General features: G+C 48.2%; 1 protein-coding gene across 1 annotated transcript; it reads right to left on the bottom strand.

The window, feature by feature from the left end:
- On the bottom strand, window positions 1390-6647 carry CLPP (caseinolytic mitochondrial matrix peptidase proteolytic subunit). Its single transcript, XM_018050927.1, has 6 exons — window positions 6377-6647; window positions 6217-6288; window positions 5609-5705; window positions 4551-4738; window positions 3696-3801; window positions 1390-1731 (listed from the first exon to the last, which is right to left on the bottom strand). Exons 1-6 carry the CDS (start codon window positions 6560-6562, stop codon window positions 1562-1564), a joined length of 819 nt encoding a protein of 272 aa, XP_017906416.1. The 5' UTR covers window positions 6563-6647; the 3' UTR covers window positions 1390-1561.

Below are 21615 nucleotides of genomic sequence, written 5' to 3'. Positions count from 1 at the left end.
TGGCCCCCTGGTACTAAAAGTGGTCTTATTGGAGGCCACTAGTGATTTCTGCAGGGCCAAGTGCCATAGCCAGTTCTCAGCCTGACTGCTAACTCATGGACACACTGAAGTCCCCTACATTTTTATTCCCAACCCTGGGTGGGGGTGGGGGTGGAAGGGGAGAGGCATGATAGACCAGACATCTGAAATCAACTCTTGATCCTGATCCCTGCTCCTCCCCCCAGCTCTCCTGGAAACATCTTTCTGGCTGCTTTGGGCCAACACCTAGGAGTTTTGGGAGATTTCGTTCTCTCTCAAATCTCACATCCTACCTGTAAGCCCTGCCTTTAAAACCTGGCTGGAAACCGACGTCTGTCACCATGTGGCTAGGGCCAGGTCACCCTCCTTCTTGGTGGTTCCAAGTCTCCTCACTCCAGGTTTCTGTGCTTGCCACCCTCCACCCACCACTCTGTGGTTCCTTTTTCTTTTTTGGCTGTGCTGGGTCTTTGTCATGGTGCAGGCTCAGGAGTTCCAGCCCTCGGACTTAGTTGCACTACATGGGATCTTAGTTCCCTGACTAGGGATCGAACCCAGACCCCCTGCACTGGGAGTGCAGTCTTAGCTACTGGACCACCAGGGAAGTCCCCTGTTCCTTTTCTTGAAACCCTCCATGGGGCATCTCCCTCCTATCTCAGACCTGCTGCTGTTTAATCACTGTCGTGTCTGACTCTTTGCGACCCCATAGACTGTAGCCCGCCAGGCTCCTCTGTCCATGGGATTGTCCAGGCAAGAATACTGGAGTGCATTGCCATTTCCTCTTCCAGGGGATCTTCCCAACCCAGGGACTGAATCTTGGCAGGTGGATTCTTTACCACTGAGCCATCTGGAAAGCCCTACCAGACCTTTTATGATCTATACTCCTCCTCTTCCTGCTCTTATCTCTACTTTTCCCCTCACTCACTCCCTCCCTCCAGCCACCCCAGCTCCCTCATGGTTCGCCTCATGTGCCAGGCATAGTCCTGCCACAAGACCTTTGCACTTGCCATGCCTTCTGCCAGGACTGCTGTGTCCCAAGACAGCAATCTGGCTCCCCCCACCCTCACCTCCTTCAGGTCTTTGCTCTAATGTCGCCTTCTCAGCAAGGCCTCTGCAGGCCACCTCATCTAACTCCTGTCACACACACCCAACACCGCATACCTCTTGCCCTGATTTAAAAAAACAAAACAAAAACAACGGTCTACTTTCCCAAGAATGTAAGTTTCTTCAGGATGGGGACTTCTGTGTCTTCTTCACAATAAGCTGTGGCCTCTGGAGTGTCATGTAGGCTCTTAGCTCTGCTCAAGATGAAGGTCAAGGTGAAGGCACACGTGAGCCAGGGTAGACGCCAGAGGGAAGGCGCCAGAGCCGGGAGCAAAGGCTACAAAGGTTTAATTTAAAATCACAGTGTCTCAGCTGGGCTACCCACCCACAGGGGCACCCCCAAATCCACAGTTCCTCAAGGGGCCCCTCCAGGGTCAGTGTGGAGGGGCTCGCAGGCCGGGCGCCTCTGCTCTCCCTGGGAGGGCGAGAGGGAGGCCAGTTCTCAGGTGCTGGCTGGGGCGGGTTCTACCGCTGTTGGCTCCCCTGGCTCCTTCTGTACCAGCTCCGGCTCATCCTCCCCATCCTGTGGGGGGTGGACCAGAACCTTGTCCAAGATGCCGAACTCCTGGGCCTCCATGGGGCTCATGTAGCGGTCCCTCTCCATGGCCGACTCTGCAGGGGGCGTACAGGCAGGATGCGGGTGGTGAAGAATGGACACCCAAGGGCCACGTTCCAGTCCTCAATCAGCCCAAGTCCACCCTGTGTGACCCTGGCCTCCCCATCCCTGTGCCTTGAGTTTCCCTACCAGTAAAATACCTGTTTCTTTCTTTTTTTAGCTTGTTGATGTATAAATACACATCTAGGAAAGGGCACAGATTGTGGGAGAGGGCAGTGTGGTGATTTTCAGACTGAACCCACCCATGCGGCCAGCACTCAGATCAGACCCTCCAAACCCTGCTGGGGACACATCCAGTTGCTAAGTGCCGCCCCCCTGCCCCCTAACAGTGGCCTAATGGCATAGAGGTTATGCCAGTTTTTTGCTCTTTAAATACACAGTCACAGGGACTTCCCTGGCAGTCAAGTGGTTAAGACTTCACACTATCAATGCAGGGGTCCTGGGTTCCATCCCTTGTCAGGGAACTAGGTCTTAGGTGCTGTAGCTAAGACCTGGTGCAGCCAAATTAAAAAAAAAAAAAAAAAAGGACTCCATACTTCCACTGCCAGGGACATGGCTTGGACCCTTGGTTGGGGATTTTGCATGCTGAGCAATGTGGTAAAAAAAAAAAAAATTAAAGTTAATTAATTAAAAAAGTAAATAAACATATAACCAGAGTGTTTACTCCTTTTCCCACTCAGCACTGTTTTGGAGATTTATCTAGGCTGTGGCCCAGTCCTTGTGGCTGTGTGGCGTCCCGCCTCGTAAATATACCACCGCTGGCCACTCATTCTGCTGTCAGGCACTTGGGTCTTTCTCCATTTAGGACTGTAGGAACAGGACTACATTCCCGTCTGCATCTTCGGACAGAAGCACTTGATTCCCTTGGTTATACGCTGAGCAGAGGAACCAGGTGTCTTTCTGGGTGTTCACCCTCAGAGCCCTAACAGCTTCCCCAAGAGGTTGTAGTTATCACTGTTGCCTGCAGTGGATAACCGTTCCAGTGGCTCCACGCTCCCCTCAGCACTCGATGGTATCAGTATTTTCTATTTGAGCTGCTCCAGTGGATTGAAATGGAGTAGGAAATGGCAACCCACTCCAGTATTCTTGCCTGAAGAATCCCATGGACAGAGGAGCCTGGAGGGCTATAGTCCGTGGAGTCTCAAAGAATTGGATCCAACTGAGCACACACACCACAGTGGACTGAAATGGTGTCTCATCAGGGCTTTGATCTGCCTTTCCCGAATAACTGATGATGGCATTATCATTTTTTCTTTTTTATTGGCCACACCACATGCAGCATGTGGGATCTTGGTTCCCTAACCAGGGGTGGAACCTGTGCCCCTTGCAGTGGAAACGCAGAGTCCTAAGCACTGGACCACCAGGGAAGTCCCACTGTTGACACATCATTATTAAACATCGTCACTAAAGGTGATGAGAACCTTGGCTTCTGTTTCTTGGCCATTTGGGATCTTCTTTGTGGGAGACCCTGTTCAAAACCTTTGGACCTCTTTCAGTCAAGTTTTTGAGTCTTTTAATTTTTAAATTATTATCATTATTTTTTCTTGGCCATACTGTGCGGCATGTGGGATCTTAATTCTCTGACCAGAGATCAGACCTGCATCCCCTACAGTGGAAGTGTGGAGTCTTAACCACTAGACCACCAGGGAAGTCCCTGGGTCTCTAAGAAAAGTGCTCAGAACAGGGGTTCTCAACTGGGGGTGGGGTAGGGTGGGGATTCTGATCCCCAGGGGACACTGGGCGATGGCTGGAGACTGTTCTGGCCGTCACCCTTGGAGGTGCTGCTGGCAGCTGGTGGGCAGCGCCCGGGGATGTGCCACACATCCTGCAGGGCCCTGGAGGGCCCCCACCACAGGACGATCCAGCCTGGTGTCAGCTGCACCAGGTCCAGAGGCCTGACCGGTATGCCTGTGTTGGTTCCAATAAAAGAGCAGCTGAGGGCCCTGTAGGGGGCGCTCACCGATCACCTGCAGGCTCTGTTTGGTGTGCTTGGCATAGATGCTGTAGAGCTGCTTCTTGAGCTTCATGATCTCCTCCGCCTGGATGGCGATGTCTGTGGCTTGGCCCTGGGGGGCCATCCCAAGACGGGGAAGGTTGGGATCAGGGTCTGCCACTTGCAGGGAGAGGGACTCGGGAGACCACCCTGGGCTTCTGGCTGCCAGCATTCAGGTGGGTGGGACAGGCCTCTGTGAATGCCTCTGTAGCCTGTTTCATCCTCACCACCTCCAGGAAGTCTCTCTGAATTAACTCTATGTTCTTATTTCTGGCAGCTGGTGCCTCCCTGACCAGGAGGGAGGGAGCTAATTTCCTAGAGACATCAGAAAGCTGCCCAGAACATACTTTTCACATGCAAAGCCGCCAGTCCAAGCCCACACCCCCGCCACCTCCTCTGCAGAGCTCTCACACCCTGGGTCACCATCCTCCTGCCCCATCACCCCAGGGTACCAGACAACTAGGGACAATCCCTACACCCTAGAGCCCACTGACACTATTCACGCTAGCCCATCCTAACCTCACATGTTCTTCCCAGCAGAAACCTTGAAGAAGGCTCCTACCCACATTCTCCTCTTGACCAACCCTGGTGCCTATCTGTGTGGTCCCCAAGGCCTGGCACACTCCCTCCTCTTGGGATCTGTGAGTCACAAACTGTCTTTTTAATGGCAACCCTCTCCTGATCAGTTGGCCTCACCATATCTGCATACCAACAAAACCTACATTTTAAACCCACCCTGTCATGTGACTCCTGCCTGTCTGGCTGGTTCACCTGTCTAGACCCCCATCCCCACCCCCAAAGCAGCTCTCAGGGCACACTCACCCGGGCACCCCCAGAGGGCTGGTGGATCATGATGCGGGAGTTGGGGAGTGAGTGGCGCATGCCTGGGGTGCCAGCAGCCAGAAGCAGGGAGCCCATGCTGGCTGCCTGGCCCACACACCACGTGCAAATGGGGTTCAGGATGTATTGCATCGTGTCGTAGATGGCCAGGCCCGAGGTCACCACGCCACCTGCGGATGGGGCACAGAGTTAGGGGCTGTGCCAGCTACCTCCCACCATCCTTTCCCCTAAGGCCCTGGAGAGGGCTGGGGTCTCAAACAGAAATACTCCAGGGGTAGGAAGGTGACACAGGGCAGGTGGGGGCAACAAACAAGGGCTGGCTCCAAAGTGAGCTGACAGTTGCCACATTTGCATGTGGACCCAGTGAAGGATGAGATTGGCCACATTCTCAAGCATTGGGAGAATGTAATAACTACAGTTGGAGACCCTGGAGCCAGTCTGCCTGGGTATGACCCCTGGCTGGGCAGGTCATCACATGTGACCTTGGTTATCCAACCAAGAGGTTATCCAACCTCTTGAAGACATGGTACCTCCTTGTAGGTTGGAGATAACTAAACACTACCCATCATGTGAGGCTGCATGAAGAAAATGAGTTAAATGCTTATAAAGTGCTTTTATAAAAGTGCCTGGCACAGTAAACGATCAATTAAGATTGGCTATTCAGGGAATTCCCCATGTGTCCAGTGGTTAGGGCTTTCCCACAGGAGGAACAACTCGACCAAAATAAAACAAATTGGCTGTTGGCTATTCTACCTTTTTTGGGGGATAGAGTGGAATCTACCAGTTTAAAAAATTTTGACAACCGAGTTAGATTGGTAAAACATTACCTATGGGATCAGAGGCAGGTTCAGGTGCCTCTTTAAAAAAGCAAGGGAAGAGGCAGCTTTTGGAGGTTTCCAGACCCTCTGGAGATTCCGAAGGAAGCCCTGCCCCCTTTCTTGCTCCAGAGACAGAACCTCCCTGGTTAGGGGTCTCAGTCCCTGGAGTCACCTGGTGTGTCCCCAGAAGTGCCCCTGGTACCTGGGGAAGGCCCTGCTCACCGGGGCTGTTGATATACATGTGGATGGGCTTCTTGTTGCTTTCCGACTGCAGGAACAGCAGCTGCGCGATGACCAGGCTGGCGACACTGTCATCGATCTGCAAGTGAGGAGGGCAGGGGTGTCCCCAGATGGGGGTGAAAGCTAAGGGCAGCAGTTATGGGGTGGCTGGGGTTGAGTCAGGGCACCAGAATGGTGGTCAGGGCCCAAGTAAGACAGATCAGGAAGTGTTCAGGACCAGGAGTGGATGTGGTGGGGGTGATCCGGAACCAGGGGGTTGGGGACACAGAAAGGGGGGACTCAGGCAACAGGAAGGAAAGGGGTGAGGAGGTTGGGGAGAGGGACAGGAGCCCAGAATGGGGAGGAGGATCATTGGTGAGGAGGGAGTCAGAAATTAGGGAGGGAGACGCAGAAGATTTAAAGGAGTAGAAGGGGGACTACAGGGCAGGAGGGAGCATCAGGGGGCTTATGTGCCCAAGAAGCAGGGAGTGTCAGACTGGGACAAGAGCGTCAGCCTAGGGAGGAAAGTCAAGGGGGAGAAGTCAGAGGATCAAGGAGGTTTGCGGAGATCTGGGCAGACGAAGGGGAGGATCGCGGCGCGAGGCACTCACAGGGCCCATGACGCACACAATACGCTCCCGAAGCAGCCGCGAGTAGATGTCATAGGCGCGCTCGCCGCGACCCTGGGGAAGAGACGCGGGTGAGGGTCAGACGCCCTCCGTGCCCCAAGCCGTTGCACCCCCGGGCCGTGTCCCCACCCGGCCACTGTACCGTCTGTTCCACCACGATGGGAATGAGCGGAAGAGCCCGGGCCGCCGTCGCGTGCAGGCTCCGCTGCGGGGCCAGGCGATTCTCCGGCGTTCGCTGCGGGGGAAAGCGGGCGGCGAGGCGAGGCCCCAGCGCTGGGCACAAGCCGACCGCCACCCGGCCCCCCCTAAGCGGTATTTTGGCCCACATCGCGCCGCACGTCCCTCTCGGCTTCCGTACAATGCCGGAACTACAACTCTCAGCGTGCTTTGCGCCCACGGCGCTGCCTCACGAGACCGCCCACTTCCGGGGAGCATGGGGCACGTTTCGGGGCGGGGCGATGGAGGGGCGGAGCCAGAGAAGTGGTGTCAGAGTGGAACCCGAGAGCTTCCAAGATACCTATTTGAGTCTTCTTCCTGAAGAATCTTCATAGTTTTCTGCTCTTCATTGCTAATTTTAAAAAATCAGCTCTGTGCGCCCACTGGGCCTGGGCTTTAACGATCATCCAGCCTGGTGGGGCCGACGCCCGAGACCTTCCCATCCGTCTATGGTTATGTATGGGGTAGTGGGAAGGCCCCAAGATGTGCAAGCCCAAGGGTGGAAGTTGCGGATTTCCAACCGAGAGGTCGGTCTGGAAGGGCTTCCTAGGAGGAGCAGGTGTTGGAGCTGGGCTTTGAAGGATGTATAGGAGTTTGTTAGGTAGGGAGAGGCATTCCTGGCAAAGAGAGGACAATGGACAAAGGTGTGTGTGGCGGGGGGGGGGGGGGCGGGGGTGAAGGAAGGCTCCTGGTAACGTTTGGAACCTCTTTTTGCCTCTAGATCGTCTCAGGGTGGACTCTTTCATCTTTCAGTTCAAATGTCACCTGGAGGTTGTTCCTTCTTTTGTCTCCAGAGCCTAGAACCGTTGCCTGGCGCACAGTAGGTGCTCATTAAGTACGCTTTGAACCCAGAGATGAAGTGGTAAAGGAGGTAGCTTAACGGCTTAGGGCTTTGAATTCAACTATACTTCAATAAAAGATAAAAACAAAAATTCTTCATTTAATGTAACTTTTAGGGGTAAATTAACATATTTCAAAACTTAAAAAAAAAAAAAGAAGAAGAGCTGAAGGCTTTGAAGGCAGCTTACCCGTATGCCAAGCCTGGTTTAGCCACTGACATGCTGTGTGATCTTCAGGTGCATTGCTTAACTCCTCTGAGCCTGAAGTTTCTTGTTTGGAAGATGGTGATGATCAAACCAGTTTTACAGGGAAGGATTCCTGCTGCTGAGGCAGCAGAGTGGCATTCTCTGTGTTTAAATCTTGGCCCCACTGTCATGGTCCATGCGTGGGTTGGAAAGGAATTTTCAGACATGAAGCAGAATGAGAAGAGAATAAAGTTTATTAGAGTGGGAGACACTGTTAGAACAGTGGGCCAGCTCAAGGGAGAACCAGCGTTGAATAGGGGGTGCTTAGTCCACTTTTATACCTGGGGTACAAGGAGTGGGATAGGAGTCTTGCGGGTCATTTGCTGATTGGATGACACACGTATACTGGGTGGGGGAAGAGTAAGGCAAATACCTTCTCCCTGTGTGGGGTAGGAGGGGAGACAGGAGAGCCTGAAATCTGTTAATAGTTACAACATGGGGGAGAGAAGGATGATGAGGGTCTGGTTTTTCCATTCCTGCATTCCAAGACCCTCCTTGGTTTTATCATCTCTTTAGTCCCTGGGTCACCACACCCATTACTCAACTAGTTTGTGTGTCCCTGAGCCTTAATTTCCTCCCTATAGAATGGACATAATAGTAATAAACTACATCCTGAGATCATTGTCAGGTCCTCAGAATTGGACCTGGAATGTAGCAAGTACTCGATTTGTATTAGCTATTGATGTGTATTTGGTGGGAGAGATTTCTCTCTCTCTCTATATATATATATATATGCATATTTACTATTTATATATTATATATATTATTATATATATATATTTGATTTTATTTATTTTTAATTGGAGAGTAGTTGCTTTACAATATTGTGTTGGTTTCTGCCATATAGCAACATGAATCAGCCATAGGTATACATATGTCCCCTCCCTCTTGAACCTTCCTCCCACCCCTTCCCACCCCTCTAGTTTGTCACAGAGCACCAGATTTGAGCTCCTTGTGTCATACAGCACATTTCCACTGGCTATCTAATTTTACATATGGTAATTGATGTGTATTACTTGTGTTAGATCTGCAACCACAGGCATCCAAGAAGCCCTCCCAAATGAGGGTCCATTTGGCATGGCTTTTGATGCATATGTAGGAGTTCACATGCAGACCATTCCTAATTGCTGGACTCTAAACTCGAAGCCAGGTGTCCTAGATAAGTGTAGCTTTGTGCCTGGTCTGATGAGGAAATAGAGAAGGACACAGACACTTTTCACCTTATGGAATCAGGGGCAGGAAAGAGGAAAGAATGTGGAAACGGAAGAGTATAGAGGAGAGCTTGGAGGCACCTGGGCTTCCCTGGTGGCTCAGCTGGTAAAGAATCCACCTGGAATGCGGGAAACCTGGGTTTGGTCCCTGGGTTGGGAAGATCCCCTGGAGAAGGGAATGGCTACCCATTCCAGCATTCTGGTCTGGAGGGTTCCTTGGGCTGCATAGTCCATGGGGTCGCAAAGAGTCGGACACAACTGCACGACTTTGAATCACTCGCTGCAGGCATCCTGTTGCTGGGAGTGGTGCTCCTACCGCAGGGACTGAAGGAGTGGGGGAGCAGCACTGGCCCATCCAGTCTCTGCTGTGAGTCAGGTGGGTGACCCTGCCCAGCCGGCTTCCCTGAGGCTGGGGCTCCCACCCTGCCTCTGGGGAGAAGGGCTGTCCCATCAGTGGCCCCTAGGCCCGCAGTGCCCCGCTCGAGCACTGCCCCACCCTTCTGCCCTCACTGCCTGTGTTACGCCTGCTCTGTCTAGGCACGGTTCAACTATTTTTCACCTCCTGCATCCCTGTCACCACCCTCAATAACACCCTGGTCAGTGTTGCAGCTTCTCCCCTGCTCTGGACTCCTTGCAGTTATTTCATTCAGCAGCCTGAGTGATCCTTGTAAAGGCTCTTTTTTTGGTGGGAGAGGGCAGCCACTGGACCTCATGGCTTGTGGGATCTTAGTTCCCTGACCAGGGATTGAATCTGGGCAAATCCTAAGCACTAGACTATCAAGATACTCCCTAGAAGCTAAACCATATCCCTCCCTTACCTAAAATCCTCCCCTTGGCTTCCCATCACCCCAGCTGACCTCTACCCTCCTCTCCTTCCACCCTTTCTTCTCCACTTGGCTTCAGGGGCCACGCTGGCCTGCTTTCTGCTCCCCAGACATGCCAAGTGCCTTCCAGCCACTTGGCCTCTGCTTGAGTCCTCTGCCTGAATCTTGCTCAACACAAAAATCTCTGTTCAAACACCACCTCCTTAGGACTTCCCTGGTAATCCAGTGGCTAAGACTCTGCTCCCAAAGAAGAGGGCCCGGGTTTAATCCCTGGTCAGGGACCTAGATCCCACATCCTGCAACTAAGTTTTCATGCAGCAACTAAAGATCCCATATGCCACAACCAAGCCCTGGAACAGCCAAATAAATAAATATTAAAAAAACCCAAAACCTAAAAACCATTACCTCCTTAGAGAAGCCTTGTGAAATGATACTTGTGTTTTGAGCAACCCCTTTTGATATATTCTATCATCTTCTATTCCACTTCATTTAAACTGGGGTTTTCCAACCTCAGGACTGTTAACATTCTGGGTTGGATGATTCTTTGTTGGGGAGGGGGTGCCGTCCTGGGCACTGTAGGGTGTGGCACAGCGTCCCTGGCCCCCACCCACTAGATACTAGTAATCCCCTCTCCATCATAACAACCCAAACTGTCTCCAAAGTTGCCAGGTGCTGAAGTGCCCCCTGCCCAGGATAGACCTGCTTCTGGTTGAAAGTCACCAATCTAAATTAAAGTGGGCAGTGACCTGACATGAAAAAAAAAAAAAAAAAGCAACTTTTGAACAGTACCTGGCACATTATAGGCACTCAGATATTTACAAGTCTCTTGTTTTTCTAGACTTTGCTCTGAATATTCCCAATGAATGAATGAATCAGGGGAGGAAGAATCAGTTTGAACACTTGGCTGCAAATCAGTACATCCTACCGGTTTTTGGCTTCCCAGGTGGCGCTGGGAAAGAAAAGATTCCAAAAGGTAAAGAATCCTCCTGCCAGTGCAGGAGATGTAAGAGACACGGGTTCAATCCCTAGGTTGGGAAGATCCCCTGGAAGAGGAAATGGCAATTCACTCCAATATTCTGGCCCGGGAAATGTCATGGACAGAGGAGCCTGGTGGGCTACAGTCCATGGGGTCACAAAGAGTCAGACACGACTGAGCATGTGAGCACCAGTTTTGAGTCCAGGATCCAAGAAAAACTCTGATCACTGTTTCCTTTTCTTAGATGAATGCAAAACAGGCCTGTTGAATTGATAGAGATTGAAAATTTAAAAAAAAAAAAAGGAAGGAAGGAAAAGAAGCCTTGAGGGATGAATAGGCTGTGGGTAAATGGATACCCCCAGGTAGAGGCTCACCGAGGGTATTCCTACTGGAATTGAAGTTGACACCAAATTTCAAATTCTCACAATCTGCTTCTAGTGACTCAATTTTAGGAAATGGTCCAAGGTGAGATTTAGCCACAGGGCTATTTATGACAGAACAGATCTTCCTTGACTAATGATGAGGTTACATCTGATAAACCCATCATACACAAACGTATCATAAGTTGAACATGCATTATGGGAAATTCCCTGGTGGTCCAGTGGTTAGGATTCCAAGTTTTTACTCCTGGGGCCCAGGTTCTATCCCTGGTTGGGAAATGAAAATCCCACAAGCCACGGGGTGAGGCTAAAGAGGCCAAAGAAGAAGAAGAATAAAACACAAATGCTCAACTAATTGAAGAATTCATATCCAAGATGGCTCACTCACATAGCTAGGAAGTTGGATGCCAGACAGGTTGGATAGTTGACTACTGTTGGGAGGCTTCAGTTCTTTCCCAAATAGACCTTTTGATTAATTGAGTGTCCTCACAACATGGCAATGGCAACCCACTCCAGTACTCTTGCCTGGCAAATCCCATGGACAGAGGAGCCTGGTGGGCTGCAGTCCATGGGATCGCTAGGAGTCAGACACGACTGAGCGACTTCACTTTCACTTTTCACTTTCATACATTGGAGAAGGAAATGGCAACCCACTCCAGTGTTCTTGCCTGGAGAATCCCAGGGACAGGGGAGCCTGGTGGGCTGCCATCTATGGGGTCGCACGGAGTCGAACATGACTGAAGCGACTTAGCAGCAGCAGCAGCACAACATGGCGGCCAGCTTCCCCCTAGAATAAGTGATCCAAGAGAGCACGGTGGAAGCTCTGAAGTGTTATGTAGCTCAGCTTTGAAACTCACACATGGTTACTTCTAGTGGTCACACAGGCTAACCACGATTCAGTGTGGGACTAGGGACTATGCTGGGGGTGACTACCAGGAGGTGGGCATCACTGGAGGTCATCTTGGAGAGTGGTCGCCACACCCTTGCATCCTGGGGCTACATTTCTCATCATCCCTTGCAGCCCAGCAGCCATGTGATGTGTTCATTCACCAAGGGACCCTGCAAGGAGATGCTGTGTGACCCTTACAAGTCCAGGAGTTTGGGAAGCAGGCATGACTTCGCCCCTCTCTTTCGACTTCATCAGCTCTTGAAGCTGAATGCAGTGTCCTGATAAACAAGGTGGGACCCTAGGAGGAGCCTGGGAGGGGGCCACCTGCCAATCAGGAGCACACTTTAAAAAAGTTATTTATTAGGTTGCACACAGGATCTTTAGTTGTGACATGTGAACTTTTAGTTGCAATATGCAGGAGCTAGTTCTCCAAGCAGGGATTGAACCCGGGCTTCCTGCTTTGGGAGCTTGGAGTCTTAGCCACGGGACCACTGGAGAAGTCCCAGGAACACACATTTTGGATTTTTTTCTTTCTTCTTACATTTTGGATTTTAGATGGCTAAGCAACAAATTTCCTGAATAAATCAACAAAAAATTGTAAGGCAATTATCCTTCCTCCAATTAAAAATACATTTAAAAATCATACCCCCCCAAAAAAGAAATTAAAAAATGAACAAACAAGCGTCCATCATATCTGAGTCATTAAACATTTTGGGTTGTTTGTTGCAGCATCTAGTATTACCTAATTAATTCAGAAGTGGATTGAATTTGGTGAGGGAGGGGGAGGGAAGCTTCAAACCTGCCTGGCTGGAGTCACTGGGGGCATGGAGGTGATTTTTACTGAGATGGGGATGTTGGTTTGGGGTAAGATTAAGGCAGAGTCTCTCAACTTTGACACTTCTGACATTTGGGGTTGAATTAGCTTTTTGGCTAAGAGCAAATGTACTATGGGGACTTCCAGGTGGCGCAGTGGTAAAGAATCTGCCTGCCAATGCAGGAGATGTAAGAGACAGAAGTTTGATCCCCAGGTCAGGAAGATCCCCTGGAGGAGAAGCCTGATGGGCTACAGTCCATAGGGTCACAAAGAGTGGGACATGACTGAGTGACTGAGCACACAGCACAGGGGTCCTCAACCTCCAGGGCACAGACTGGTGCCTCCTGTCAGATCAGCGGAAGCATTAGATTAAAGTGCACAATAAATATAATGCACTTGAGTCATTCTGAAATCATCCCCCCCGCCCTCCCCCCACCCCACACCCCCAACCCCGTCCATGGAAAAATTGTCTTCCATGAAACCGGTCCCTGGTGCCAAAAATGTTGGGAACTGCCAGCCTGAAGTTCTTTGTTGTGGGGGTTCATCCTGCACACCTAGCCTCCATTGACTAGGTGTCAGTAGCGTTCTCCCAGTTATGTCCACCAAGAAGGTCTCTAGACATTGCACAATGGCCCCTGCTCAGAACCATTGGGTTGGGATCTGGGGAGCTAGGGCAACCTGTGGATACCAGAGTGGAGACTTCCAGGCAGCGGATGGTTCTGTAATTCTGGCACTCAGGCAGCATGGGAGAGGGTCAGCTCTCCCCTCCCCACCCTGTCCCAGGAACAATGGGTTGAAGTGAGAGGAGGGAGCCAGGACTAGGATGGGGGCAGTCACAGGCCCAAGGAAGAGAATGGTCCAGTAGAAGAACAAACGTGGCAGGTGGACAGGCTGTTGAGATCAGCCATCAGTTTCAGAAGCATCAGATGCTTTGGGGAGCCATTGAGCCGGCGTAGGGGGATTGTGGGGGTGGGGTGGGGTAGAGGGGAATGTTAGTCACTCAGTCATGTCTGACTCTTTGCAACCTCATGAACTGCAGCCCACCAGGCTCCTCTGCCCATGGACTTCTCCAGGCAAGAATACTGGAGTGGGTTGTCATCCCTTCTCCAGGGGATCTTCCCGGCCCAGGGACTGATCCCAGGTCTCCTGCAGCTGAGTGGGGGACGGGCATTGAAATGGGCTGTCAGCGATGGCAAAGATATTGTGCACTCACTCTTTTCTACCCCCTGTTCGGCCTCGCCGCATAGCAGGTGGGGTCCTAGTTCTCCAACCAGGAGTCGAATCTGGGCCCCCTGCAGTGGGAGCTGAGTCTTAACCACTGAACCACCAGAGAAGTCTCTGTGTATTCACTTTTATTGATGTGGAAAGAGTCCCATGGTGTAATTTTTTTTAAATATTTCATTTATTTATTTTTGGCTGTGCTAGGTCTTTGGTGCCGCATGTGGCCTTTCTCTAGTTGCATCGAGTGGGGGCTACTTTCTCGTTGGGATAGGCAGGCTTCTCATTGAGGTGGCTTCTCTTGTTGCACAGCACAGGTTCTAGAGTGCGGGGTTCAGCAGTTGTGGTGCACAGGCTTGGTTGCTCTGCAGCATGTGGGATCTTCCCAGACCAGGGATTGAACTGGTGTGTCTCCAGCATTGGCAGGCAGATTCTTAACCGCAGGCAGATTCTTAACCACTGGACCACCAGGGAAGCCCCCCATGGTGTAATTTTAAAAGTTATTGGAGTATATGAAAATTCCAGTAGTTAGGACTTTGAGCTTCTACTGCAGAGGGCATGGGTTTGATCCCTGGTTGGGAAACTAAGACCCCATATGCCTGTGCTCTATTTCTATGAGTCTATTTCTGTTTTGTAAATAAGTTCATTTCTATCTTTTTTTTTTTTTAAGATTCCACATGTAAGTGATATTATATGGTACTTGTCTTTATCTGTTTGGCTTACTTCACTTAGAATGCTGCTGCTAAGTCGCTTCAGTCGTGTCCGACTCTGCGCGACCCCATAGGTGGCAGCCCACCGGGCTCCCCCGTCCCTGGGATTCTCCAGGCAAGAACACTGGAGTGGGTTGCCATTTCCTTCTCCAATGCATGAAAGTGAAGAGTAAAAGTGAAGTCGCTCAGGCATGTCCGACTCTTAGTGAGCCCATGGACTGCAGCCCACCAGGCTCCTCTGTCCATGGGATTTTCCAGGCAAGAGTACTGGAGTGGGGTGCCATCGCCTTCTCTGTCACTTAGTATAATAATCTCTAATTCCATCCATGGGAATTAGATGTAATCCATCCATGTTGCTGCACATGGGATTATTTCATTATTTTTTATGGCCAAGTACTAGTCCAACATATATATATACACCACACCTTCTTTATCCATTCGTGATGGGCACTTAAGTTGCTTCCATGTTTTGGCTATTGTATATGGTGCTGCTGTGAACATTGAGGCACATGTATCTTTTCGAATTCAGTTTTTCTAGATGGCTTCAATTTTTAAACTGGAAAGTAGTCAGTTATTATTATTATTTTTGGCCTGTGACATGTGGGATCTTAGTTCCCCAACCAGGGATTGAACTCGTGCACCCTGCATTGGCAGTGTGGAGTCTAAACACTGGACCACCAGCGAAGTCTCCCATCATTGTTCAGTGATAATTACTAACAGTTAAGGGGTGGTAGAGTAGGGGAGGGAGTCCTGGGTTCAGCCTCTACCCCACTACTTATTTCCTAAGACCTTGGATGAGGATCTGAAAGTTTCGTAAGTGCATTCTCCTCACCTGACAAATGGAGAGAATCTTCTGGAGGCAAGTAATTAGGTATTGACACTTCAGAAAAGTCTGTCTATTACTTCACTGCCTACACACACACACACGCACGCACACACATACACACACATACAAACCCTCAAGACATGCAATCCATCTGGTAGACCAAGCCTATAAACTTCAATATTCATGAAAAGAACACAACAAAAAGTGGTGGGAAACCATGAGGTTTTCTAAACTTTCGTCATTCAAGTGTGTGCCAGCTATCCAATCATGAATAATTTTACTGTAAATCCCCTCGTTTAAGGCATTCAAATATACATTTAGTTTTAAAATAGAAACTTTAAATGACTGCCATACATGGAAAAATGGAATGACATACCAGAAATAGATGCAAACTGAATTTAAAAACATACAGTGAAAGCAAAACACTGTTTTTAGGTAGAGAGAGAGGAGACTGTCTTCTCCATGTGTTCCTGGTAAGCTGTCCTGGAAATTCACAGCACGAATGCCTCAAACTACCAGTGGAACCATCAGCTAAGCCCACTATACCCTGACCCATTAAAAAAATTTTATTTATTTGGCTATGCTGGGTCTTAGTTGTGGTATGCAGGATCTGTTAGTTGTGGATGTGAACTCTTAGTTGTGGCATGTGGGATCTAGTTCCCTGACCAGGGATCAAACTCAGACCGCCTGCATTGGGAGTGTGGGAATGCAGGGTCTTAGCCATTGGACCACCAGGGAAGTCCCACCTGACCCATTTCTGCTATGAACCCAGGACTCCATCACCCAAAGACCACAACAGTGTACACCCCTATTTGTTTTTAATCTTCTTTCTTCCTTGTTCAGCTTGGTTTAATATCAACTCTATTGATGTGTAATGTCCAGTTCATAAAATGTATCCATTTTAATGCTTTGGGCTCAGTCGTCTCTGACTCTTTGAGACCCCATGAACTGTAGCCCACCAGGCTCCTCTGTCCATGGGATTTTTTTCCCAGGCAGGAACACTGGAGCATGTTGCCATTTCCTCCTCCAGGGGATTTTCGCCACCCAGGGCTCGAACCAGCGTCTCCTGGGTCTCCTGCCTCTCAGGGGGATTCTTTACTGCTGAGCTATTAGGAGGCCCCGGGTGGCTTAGTGGTAAAGAATCTGCCTGTCAATGCAGGAGATGCAAGAGACATGGGTTAGATCCCTGGGCTGGAAAGATCCCCTGGAATAGGAAATGGCAACATGGTCCAGTATCTTGCCTGGGAAAAAATCCCATGGATGGAGGAGCCTGGCCAGCTACAGTCCATGGAGTCGCAGAGAATCAGATACAACTGAGCACACTCTAAGTGTACAGTTTGATGAGTCTTGACAAACCCACAGTGTCTCCACTTCCCCAGTCGACACGGAGAACCTTTCCCTCACCCAAGAAAGATTGCCCTGGGTCCCTTTGCAGTAACCCCATCCCATCCTCATCTACAAATGACCATTTATCTGATTTTCTGTCACTGAAGATTAGATTCCCCTTTATTAGAATTTCATGTAGATGGAACCATATAATAAGCAGTCTTTTGTGACTGGCTTCTTTATTAACATAGTGTTTTCGAGAGTGACTGGTGTCATTGTGTATATTCATTGATTCATTCGTTCCTTTCAAGGCTGAATAATATTCCGTTGTGTGGATATACCAGAGTTGATCTGTTGATCCCAACCTCCTAACGTGTCCCTCTCCCAACCACCCACCTCACCCCTGCTTTCCCATAGTTTTTTTCTATGTCGGTAAGTCTATTTTTGTTTTTTAAATAAGTTAACTTGTTATCTTTTTTTTTAGATTCCACATATAAATGATATTGTAGTCTGTTTGTCTTTGGTCATCTCTAGTTCCATCCGTGTTGCTTCGGCAGGCAGCAATATTTTCACTCCTTCCCTTTTTAGTGTCTCTTGAACCCACTCTAACCAGACTTTCCCCCCACAACTCCACTGAGACACAAATGGGTAAGGTCACCAGTGACTTTCAAATGGCCAGATCTGATGGTCAGTTTCTTTTGACAGGTCTTGGTTATGGTCCCTGGGGTCTTCATTGACATTTCAACTCTTTCGTTGTGGTGTATGGACTCTCTAGTTCTGGTACAATGGCTCAGTTGCCCTGAGGCTTGTGGGATCTTAGTTCTCCAACCAGGGATTGAACCCCGGCCTTCAGCAGTGGAAGAGTGGAGTCTGAACCACTGGACTACCAAGGAATGCCCTAATTTGTCAACTTAAAATGCTTTTCATGTTGAAACAATGCCATGAGCTGCCATGTATCTTTTACCGAAATTTACCAATCACTAATATTTTGTCATATCGCCTGCTAGTGTCCGACTCTGTGTGACCTCATGGACTGCAGCCTGTCAGGCTCCTTTGTCCATGGGAATTCTCAGGCAAGAGTACAAGAGTGGGTTGCTGTACCTTCTTCCCTTCCTGACCCAGGGACTGAACCCGCGTCTCTTAGGTCTCCTGCGTTGGCATGCGGGTTCTTTACCACTAGTTTCACCTAGGAAGCCCAGGATGCTCTCTTAGGTAACCGTGATTCATTTATCAAATTCCGAAAATTTCTATCTATTTAATATTATTGTCTAATAATCAGTCCATATTCAAAGACCTGGGAAATCTGGGAAAGATTGAGGGCAGGAGGAGAAGAGGGTGACAGAGGATGAGATGGTTGGATGGCATCACTGACTCAATGGACGTGAGTTAGAGCAAATGCCAGGAGACAGTGAATGACAGGGAAGCCTGGAGGGCTACAGTCCATGGGGTTGCAAAGATTCGGACATGACAGAGTGAGCAACAATTTTAAAGTTCACCAGTTGCCCAGTCATGTCTTTCAGAGCCTTGGATATTTTCAGATTTAAAATTTTTGCCCTTCTGTACCTGTAACCATGATTTACTTAAGCATCATCTTTAAATTAAACTCACTTTTCAAAAACATGATTCCATACCTTTATTTCAGGAGGCAGTTGTACATTGCACCCCTAAATAGAAAGCCAGAAAGGTAAGCAAGTAGAAAGCAACTCTAGGACTTCCCTGGTGGTCCTGTAGTTAAGAATCTACCTGCCGTTACTATATCCTTCTACTTCTCTATATATTCATTCTATTCATTTTTGAGGGTGTGATATTGGAACTCCAACCAGAAGTCTTAATTTACCTACTTAAAAAAAATTGTAAGATATAGTGGAACTATATGTAATCTTGTTCTGTATTTTCCAAGCCTCCTGTAAATGTGTTATTGTACTTTCATAATTAAAAAAAAAAAAAAAAGAATCCACCTGCCACTGCAGGGGTTCCATCCCTGGTCTGGGAAGATTCCACAAGCCATGGGACAGCTAAGTCCATGTGCCACAAGTACTGAGCCCAGCAAGAGAAACCACCACAATGAGAAGCCTGTGCACCACAACTAGAGTGTAGCCCCCACTTGCCACAGCTAGAGAAAGCCCATGTGGCGGCGAAGGCCCAGCACAGCCGAAAATAGAGAAAGAAAGAAAAGAAAAGAAAGCAGCTCTAAAAGCTTATACTGGTGTATATGCACGTATACACAGACACACACACACATACCTCAAGAAAGGGAAGTTAAAGGTCAAAATGCTAATAATGCTGAGAGTATATCTGGGTGGAAGATTCCTCATATTTTCTTCTATTTTTAAATTTTTAATAGGAAGTGGCTTTTCTTTTAAAAATCTGTACTGTTGAACTCTGTCTTAGCAATTTAAAATGCACCGATTTCCATTAGTTATTAGAGAAACTCAAGTCAAAACTACAATATCACCTCACACCAACCAGAATGGCTATCATCATAAAGTTCACAAACAGTAAGTGCCAGAGAGGGTATAGAGAAAAGGGCAACTTCCTACACTGTTGGTGGGAATGTGAATAGGTGCAGCCACTATGGAGAACAGTATGATCCTCTTCCAAAAACAGAGCTGCCGCAATCCCACTCCTGGTCATATATCTGGAGAAAACCATAATTTGAAAGATACAGGCACTGCGATATTCATCGCAGCACTGTTGACAATAGCCAGGACATGGAGCAACCTAAATGCCCATTTATAGATGAATACATAAAGATGTGGTACTCACAGTGGAATATTACTCAGCCATTCAGTTCAGTTCAGTTCAGTTCAGTCACTCAGTCGTGTCCGACTCTTTGCGACCCCATGAATCGCAGCACGCCAGGCCTCCCTGTCCATCACCAACTCCCGGAGTTCACCCAGACTCACGTCCATTGAGTCAGTGATGCCATCCAACCATCTCACTCTCTGTCGTCCCCTTCTCCTCCTGCCCTCAATCCCTCCCAGCCTCAGGGTCTTTTCCAATGAGTCAACTCTTCACATGAGGTGGCCAAAGTATTGGAGTTTCAGCTTTAGCATCAGTCCTTCCAAAGAACACCCAGGGCTGATCTCCTTTAGAATGGACTGGTTGGATCTCCTTGCAGTCCAAGGGACTCTCAAGAGTCTTCTCCAGTGCTCATCTTTCTTCACAGTCCAACTCTCACATCCATACATGACCACTGGAAAAACCATAGCCTTGACTAGACGGACCTTTGTTGGCAAAGTAATGTCTCTGCTTTTGAATATACTATCTAGGTTGGTCAGAACTTTCCTTCCAAGGAGTAAGCGTCTTTTAATTTCATGGCTGCAGTCACCATCTGCAGTGATTTTGAAGCCCCTCCAAATGAAGTCTGACACTGTTTCAACTGTTTCCCCATCTATTTGCCATGAAGTGATGGGACCAGATGCTATGATCTTAGTTTTCTGAATGTTGAGCTTTAAGCCAACTTTTTCACTCTCCTCTTTCACTTTCATCAAGAGGCTTTTTAGTTCCTCTTCACTTTCTGCCATAAGGGTGGTGTCATCTGCATATCTGAGGTTATTGATATTTCTCCCAGCAATCTTGATTAAAAAGAATGAAATAATGCCATTTGTAGCAGCATGGATGGACCTAGAGACTGTCATATTGAGTGAAGTAAGTCAGACAGAAAAGGAGAAATATCACATGACATCCCTTATATGTGGAATCTAAAAAGAAATGATACAAATGAACTTACTTACAAAACATAAACAGACTCATAGACTTGGAGAAAGAACTTATGGTTGCAGGGGTGGTGGGGAAGGATGGTGGGAAGGGATAGTTAGGGAGTTTGGGATAGACATGTACACACTGCTAATATTTAAAATGAATAACCAACAAGGACTTGCTGTATAGCACAGGGAACTCTGCTCAGTGTTATATGGCAGCCTGGATGGGAGAGGAGTCTGGGGGTAGAATGGATACATGTATACATATGGCTGAGTCCCTTTGCTGTTTAGCTGAAACTGTCACAACATTGTTGATGAGCTATACCACAATACAAAATAAAAAGTTTTTTAAAAACACACAATAAAAATACATGGCACAGCTATTGTTTAAAATATGAAACAAAGTAACTTCCTTGTTCAGAAAATGAACACCTGAAACTTAGTTTTAATTAAATAAAGTCATTGGTGGAAATCAGAAAAAGAAACTGCACTGATTTCAGTTTTCTTCATTGTGAGCTCTTGGTCAAGCCTTATATGTGCCATATTTTTAATAAGAAACATTATTAAATGAAGGACCTGAAAACAACAACAAAAAAGCTTATGCTAAGATAGGCATGCTAATTATCTAAGTGATGGTGTTGGTTTCACAAATGTGTACATATGTCAAGATAATACCCAGTTATGTATTTTAAATGCATGCAGTTTATCATATTCAATTATACTTCAATCAAGCTGTTTTTCAAAAACTGAAGTATAGTTGATTTAAAATGTGTTAATTTTAGATGTATAGCACAACGACTCAGATATATATGCATATAAAAAATCTGAAAAAATTCAAAATATTACAAAATATTGAGTAGAGTTCCTTGTGCTATAGAGTAGGACCTTATTGTTTATTCATTTTCTATGTAGTAATGTGTATCTGTTAATCCCGGCCTCCTAGTTTTTCCTTCCTCCCACCTTCCCCTGGAGATGGATGGTGGGGATGGTTGTCCAACAGTGTGAATGTACTTAATACCACTGAACTCTGCACCTGAAAATGGTTAAGTTGGCAAGTTTTATGTTCTGTGTATTTTACATGACGGGCTTCCCTGGTGGTCCAGTGGCTGAGACTCTGAGCTCCCAATGCCAGGGGCCTGGGTTCGATCCCTGATCAGGGAGCTGGATCCCACACACCACAAGTAAAACCCAGCACAGCCGAA

This window comes from Capra hircus, chromosome 7 (genome assembly GCF_001704415.2).
Source record: "Capra hircus breed San Clemente chromosome 7, ASM170441v1, whole genome shotgun sequence".
NCBI classification, from domain to species: Eukaryota; Metazoa; Chordata; class Mammalia; order Artiodactyla; family Bovidae; genus Capra; species Capra hircus.
This window is presented reverse-complemented; position numbering and strand designations above follow the sequence as displayed.